Below are 7,500 nucleotides of genomic sequence, written 5' to 3' on the forward strand. Positions count from 1 at the left end.
ATATATGTATATATATATAATATATATATATATATATATATATATATATATATATATATATATGTATATATATATATATATATATATATATATATATATATATATATATATATATATATATATATATATATATATATATATATATATATATATATATATATATATATGTATGTGGCCGAATGGGTTAGTGCGTCCCTGTAGTCCTGAGTCCTCGTCCGTCGCTGGTTCGACCCCACGGGACGGTGGACTTATTATCAACTAAAAAATTCCCCTTCGGTAACATATATGAAAATATATTACTTCCGAGGTAGAGCGAATTGGATATTAAAGGACGTTTGTAGCTTTCCGATTGTATATGAATCACGGTGATGTGATAAATAGTCATATATATATATATATATATATATATATATATATATATATATATATATATATATATATATATATATATATATATAATATATACAAAAATGTGTGTGTACATATCCTTCTGTAGACATCCATTACAATTGAAGAGTGTTTTTTTATTGTTGTTTCTTTTGTTACCTTCGCCAAGGAAGCTATTCTCGTGGTGGAGGGAAATTTTGTGGTAATAGTCCTGTAGATAAATCTTACTGGAACAGCACAGTATATAAAATGAATTTGTTTCCGTAATGTTCTAAATTAGAGATATCAGCCATCTCTGTTATTGTCAACTTGGAATTACCTTTGTGTATAGACTTGGTAATATCTGTGTAATGTCTAAAGATGCACGTACTGTTATAGATATCTGTGTATTATAGCAATTGCACCTGAAAATAAAAAAGCAGCATTCTAACAGAGTTAGCGTTCTTCAAGAAGGTATGACGCTTATACAGGAAAAAGTAAAATTAATAGAACTATTCTATAAAAATGAATTATTTCGTTTTTAAGCGCTTCTTGGAAGTATGATTATATATGAAGTAGCAGCTGACTGAAAATTGCTCACGTAAGAGGCAGTTTCAAAAAAGAAATTCTTGGTCAAGATTGAGTATCTGCGTGGACGTAGAAATTACTTTGAGTTTCCATTTATGATTTTCTTCGATACGAGTTACAGTGCCAGTAGCCATAAATGAATCCTCCTCGGAACTGAATGAAAAACAAGCATTAAACATTTACAAAATAAAAAAGAAGGTTGAGTCATAGGCATTAGGCTATTTATTGGTCTTGAGTGTTTGTGCTGTCATTAGTCAGGTTTATTTTGCGGCCTTACGATTCTTTGACATTCTTCTCTTAAACGTAGGAAACTTTCATCTAGTAAGTCACTTACCAGTTCATCTAGTGAATATACTATTCCATATCATTATATTTCTTTTTGTTTACAGTAGAAGATAAATATATGTCCAAAGGAAACGGGAAATCCAACGTAGTTAATATTCCATGTTATGATGAAATTTGTAGGTTGATGGTGTTCAGATTCAGGCTCTGTAGGTTGATGTCCAGATTCAGGCTCTATGAATGATCGAACCAGAGAAATTATGCAAAACTATTGCTCTTTCCTAACATATCCTGATGCATCGTAACTTGTAGCTGAATAACTCATAACTCAAATTTGGACGGATACCCTAATAGCGGTTCTTTTTTGTCTGAAAGGTCGAGGAAACACGGAAACTGTATGAGCAAAGGAAAAAGGTATAGTTGTGGCTAATAAAAATGACTGATGTAATATTGTAGATTTTAAGAATGTGCGTGATTTTTCTCACCAGACAGCAGGGTTAAAAGATGACAGTATCGCCTGGATGAAGAGGTGGAGGGTGGTGCCCGCTCTGCAGGACCCGTAGTACCCGGCCTGTTGTTCCCGGCCCGCCCTCTGCTGCCCTAGAGCAGGCCCCGGGGCTTGGAAGGGACTAGACCATGCTCTTCTCAACACGCCTTCCATCTCCTGAAGCAACAGGAGGAGCCTCCTCCTTCACCTTAGCCGTCTCCTACCATTTTCTCTCGGCATCTCGCGAAAACGCCTAACGTCAAGATATGAAAAACAACGAACAGCCATCATGCACTTTGAATCGGATGGATTGACGAGATAGCCCTAATGGCTATTGTAGTGCATGTCGACGACAGTAGAAATAAAAAACTTCTGTTGTGCCATATATAGATATTTTATAAAAAAAAAAAAGAGTAGAGATATTATATGACATTGCGTACAAGTTAACGCGAAAGTCCTTTATAAGCAACCTCTCCTCCTTATGTTAAAGAGAGAAAGAGGTGTACGGTATCCCCTTTATGTGTTATGGCTCACTTGATAGCGTGGATAAACATTGCGTTGGCGTTATGGGTGGCCTCGGCTACAGCCTGGGCGGACAAGTCTTCGGAATTCGGCAAGGACAAAGGGAAAAGTAAGTTGCAATAACAAAAACTCAGATTAAATGAGTCGAGATACAAAGGTAAAGTTAAAACTCGTTCTTTAAATTAAGTTTTAGACACAGTATTAAAGTAAGTTGCAGTACAGGAAAAGTAAGGAGGCATGCTAATGGAAACGAAAACATAAAAACGCTAATGGAAGATGACACTGAAAACAGAGGTTGAACGGCACTGAAACACGAAGGGATTGCAGTGCGCAGTACAGGACAAAAGTAAGTTGAAAGACATAGAAATGAAAGAAATGTGGTAGTATGAAATCATAGGAGTAAGTTTAATTAATCATACTCTACCACAAAAAAAAAAGCGTAGAACATTAGATAAAAAAAAGTAGCTCAAGCCTTAGTTCATTAGATGAATTTATGCATAAAAAATTGACATCTCAAAAATAGCTTGTGGAGAGGAAAGAGTAATAATTCACTGTGACAAAATTAAGATCACATTGAGATTTAAATGAATACAATTCTCCTCGGATAAGGTCATTGCTGTTTAGGTTATGAAGCTTTGGATAGCCGCCGTCTCCACATGTGGACTTGTTAAAATTGTCCTTCGCTTGTTTCGCGGTGACTGTTTGTCAAAGAGGATAGTTTTCGAGAGGCCGATTCCATTCCATTTAGGTAGTGGCGTCTTTTAAGACTTACTAGATGATGGAACGGACATCTTATCTTTCGTAAGGGAGGTAAGATAGAGTTTAAGGCTTCATCGAGATTTCGCCTCTTGTGGAGGTAGGTAAATTAATGTAAGATTGGTGAGTATTTATTGTAATTCAGAGAACTCAAAATGTTATACTTCAAAAACTGATTTGTACTGCTCTGAAACTACTAGAATTTAAATCCTCCTAGTTATCAGAGTTTCTCTTTAGTGTAGTTAAGTAAATTAATAAGAAAATTCATGATTATTGATGTTAAAATTCTGGGACAATTATTATATTTAAATTCCTGAATACTAACATTTTTATAGTTTAAATGACATATTGTTTTTTTTTATTAATGCTTCATGTGTACTTCAAAAATGGACTTATTTTATTCTTGTACATGTTCTTTCACTCCATGATACTCGAATTAAAAACTACCTAGTTCCCACGTTAGGCAAACCAGCCAAAAACTTAATGTCTGTCATTCGATTCCAGAAGAAACCGTGTGAAACCATTTTAGATGATCTGCAGCAGTTTCGTTTAATTTTCACTTTCAGAGATCTGACTCCCAATTGTTTTACAGATAACTTCAACCACAAGTTGCTCATCATGATTAAAGCGTATCACAGTGCCCAGAGGGTTCTGTATTTATGCTGTGCTAGTTTCAGCCATATGTTCCATTCCAAGATGTAGTACATTTTTTTTTTAGTGGATTAGGCAGAAACTCTTCCCCTTTCCCCCAGCATTGTAAACTGTGTTCAGGCCAGAGTAATAATATTAACCGTCCTCACTAATTAAATAATCCTTGTCCTTTGGACGTCTGAGAGGGATCGAATTCTCCGTGGATAAATAAAGTTCGAGGAATTTGATCCCAAACACTCTGGTCAGACCTAGCTCACACAGCCTCATTGGTCAGATTGGATCTCTTGCCTTTATGTTACGTCGCATCTGATTTGCAGCTGCTCCTCGGATACCTGGTAAAGGAGGAGGGAAGATGCGATAGGCAGGTTAATCACCCCATACTTGAACGAAGGCTCTTCGAGTCTCTTCTGCCTTATACTACTACTACTACTACTACTACTACTACTACTACTACTACTACTACTACTGCTGCTGCTGCTGCTGCTGCTGCTATATCGCATTGCTAACTTGTTAGCATGTTACTACTTATATTTTTCTTCCCTTACAATATATACGTTGATAAGTATCAACTTATATATGTGCAGCCAATATAAATATATATGTATATATGTATATATATATATATATATATATATATATATATATATATATATATATATATATATATATATATATATGTGTGTGTGTGTGTGTGTGTGTGTGTGTGTGTGTTGTTCAGAACGTACAGAACACTGCATTATTGAGTTTCTGTCGTTACAGTTATTGGTGAAATTAGCCGCCTAAGAGAATCACCAAGGAAAAGCAACCCGCTAGAGTTACCCTCCAAGACACATGATTGGCGGAAAAGTGCAACCCGATAAGAGCTGATGTTGTCACCTGAGAAGGGTTGACTCAGAAGTCACTTGGCCAGTGGTTATCCTTCCTCTCTCTCTCTCTCTCTCTCTCTCTCTCTCTCTCTCTCTCTCTCTCTCTCTCTCTCTCTCTCAAACTTTCCTTAATATATACGGTAGCGCATATGTTCCCAATTATCAATTTTTTTTTATAAGTACACATTCTTTTGTCGACTAACAGCATACTGTGCTTTATGGTAAATGATATTAGGGATAATAAATAGATTTGCGTTTATCGGAACTTAGAACATTATTGATTAAAGTAAGACAGTACTGTAGTCGACTGAACCGTGGTAAGTTATGGGAAAAACAGTAATTTCTGAAGCAAAGAAAAAGCTTTTGATTTCTTTAAGGTGAAAAATGAACAGAGGGGTATTAATTTTATACTAACCCCAGTGTCCAGATGTCAACTTATATGCGTTATGTTGTTTAATCGTTTGTTTTGTATATTTTTTTAACCGTGTAGCTGTTGTTGATGGATATGTTTTTTCTTTTCGCAGTATGCATCGGGACTACAGGCAGGATGTCTGTCCCCTCCAACAGGGACCATCACTACCGGAATCTCCGAGATCGATTCATCAATTGCACCTACGTCGATGGCAACTTGGAACTCACCTGGCTGCAAGATGAAAACCTCGACCTCTCCTTCCTCCAATACATTCGTGAGGTGAGATTAACATTCCTTTCGGCTGCTTCGTATGAGTGTTACACGGGGTGCCTCCTCCTCTTCCTCCGCTCATGACGACGAAGTCATTTCTTGAAGTGTCAGCTTTTCTTTCATTCATTATGCAACCAGTCTTATTTTACACGAATAAGTTGTAATTTGTTCTCGTTTGCTTTGCTATTCATAGTCTAGAATGGTTGTCTTTCAGTTAGTTATTCAGTTGTAACTGATCCGTAATTTTTAGAGCCATCCATCATTCCACGCTTTTAAATTGTGGTATAAGGCTGGAAGGTTCACCAAAGATTTTTGAGAGAGATGAAATTTTCATGGAGGAGGCAAATACAGATTTTTTCCATTATTAAACCATTCATTATATAGGATTATGTTCTTCCTTATTTTCACATTTATTTATTTACTGTGTCAGCCTTTTAGTTTGTTACTAAGGAGCAGCGTTAATGTTTAACCTTGAAACATTTTATCAGCGTTAATGTTTAACCTTGAAACATTTTATCAGCGTTAATGTTTAACCTTGAAACATTTTATATGTATCAATAATGTTTCCATAACTTTGAGCACTCACTATCTGACCTACAATCTTAATGCGGAAGACCTTTAGAGGTAGATAACAAATTTTCTTGGTCCAACCGCATTTCTGTTTCGGTATATAAACTTGCATAAACTCGAAAACTTAACCTTGAATGAGGCTAGTCTCATTTTTTTTTATGTAAACGATGTTCCAGAGTATAACAGACTATATTAACAGCCGTAAACAGTTCCTCAAGGATGTATCTTTTGAGTTTCGCATTTTCTAGGGTTAATTGCATCGAAAACGCAAGGGTAAATAATCTGACCAAAGAAACATGATTGGACGTCCCCTTCTGATTATTTGTTTCGAAATAAAAACAGTTTGCAAGTGAATGGATCGTTCTTATCGTGTGCGCCATTTACAACATTTTTTATTATTCGCTCACCAGTAACGTGGCCAAAGTTTGCATTATATAACAGGTACATCCCATAACAAGTGAAAAGGTATATTTACTTATGAACTAACAGACCGGGGCAAATCTTCGTTATTATGCATTTTTCATTAATGCTAGTATAAAAAAAAATAAATAAAAAAATCATCAGCATAAACCTCTGCTTTACATGCTTTTCGACTGCACCTTTCTCTCTTTCGATTTTAATTGACCCGCATCTTGACAATAAGTAATAGGGGTCTTATAGGTGAGAGATGTAACGAACAGAATTTTTGGGTTACAGTGCTGTTAACTCTCTCTCTCTCTCTCTCTCTCTCTCTTTAAATTGACATATTTGAAGTTAGCAATATAAAAAAAATGATGTTGAATATTCGAAAAATTCTCATTAAATAGTTGAAAATGGCACTTTTCGTACAATGAAAATAATAATAGTAGTGTTGGCAAAATTAATGGGTAAATAAAGGTGACTATTGAATGTTAATTGCATAACTGGAGCTACATTTCATTCATAATTCTGAATACTGTTGAAGCTGAATTTTCTTGAACAGCTAAAATTTCCAGAAGATGGCGTTTCATAAAGAATAAATGCGGCTCTTCGAAAGTCGAATGAGTAGGCCTAGGGAATGTGCCGCGTTACATACGAGAGAGTGGGGACACAGGCTCATAAAGAATATAGTGAGAAAGAATTTAGGAAAAAGTGCCAGTGGATGCAACCTTCAAGAGAAAAAGGAATGCAAATGAAGCCTGTGGGAGAGTGTGGGTAAAGTCCTCGAGGGAGTGTGAGGCCTCTTGGAAGAATGAGAATGAAACTTCAGTGAGGAGTCAAATGAAGCCTGCCTCTAAAACGATGCAAAGGAAGCTGTAGAAGTTGCGATTTAGATAAAGTAAGAAAGGAGCCATTGATAGTTGTTTACTTGATGCCTCTAGGAGCATGTAAATGAAACTCAATAAGTAATAGTTTTTACTATACTTGCCCCTCTTTTAAAGTTAAGGGACATATGGCTCAAAACCTTGCGAAAATCGCCCGATTTTGAGCACTGATTTATACTTCAAAACATCACATTCGAAATTAGAATTAACCCTTGATGCTTTATTTTATTAACGTCTTTATTGTTGAAGAAGTCAGTTCGCGTATTCGTTCTTTTTTTTAAATGAATGAATGCATAAAGAAATTTAGGGCACAAAGCCAGGCACTAGGCACTTCCAGGAGTTCAGTGCTAAGACTGAAAAAGGAGGAGTTGCAGTGAGATCCAGGATATAAATAGAATAATGCGATGAAGTGCAAGGATCTAAAGGTGAAACTGAGAGAAGACTCCA

The 7,500-nt window shown here is 35.9% G+C and overlaps 1 protein-coding gene across 4 annotated transcripts in view; it reads left to right on the top strand.

Moving 5' to 3' along the window:
* Positions 1–7,500, top strand: part of Egfr (epidermal growth factor receptor) — a 625,196-nt gene that overhangs the window by 587,728 nt on the left and 29,968 nt on the right. For 2 of the 4 annotated variants that reach the window (XM_067124223.1, XM_067124225.1), the window contains exons 2-3: positions 1,725–2,354; positions 5,043–5,209. In XM_067124223.1, the coding sequence (XP_066980324.1) occupies positions 2,249–2,354; positions 5,043–5,209 (273 nt within the window). In that variant the 5' untranslated portion in view covers positions 1,725–2,248. The remainder of the gene's footprint in view (positions 1–1,724; positions 2,355–5,042; positions 5,210–7,500) is intronic. The other 2 variants (XM_067124224.1, XM_067124222.1) reach the window with 1 other exon arrangement.

Source organism: Macrobrachium rosenbergii, chromosome 22 (assembly GCF_040412425.1).
Source record: "Macrobrachium rosenbergii isolate ZJJX-2024 chromosome 22, ASM4041242v1, whole genome shotgun sequence".
In the NCBI taxonomy this organism is placed as follows: domain Eukaryota; kingdom Metazoa; phylum Arthropoda; class Malacostraca; order Decapoda; family Palaemonidae; genus Macrobrachium; species Macrobrachium rosenbergii.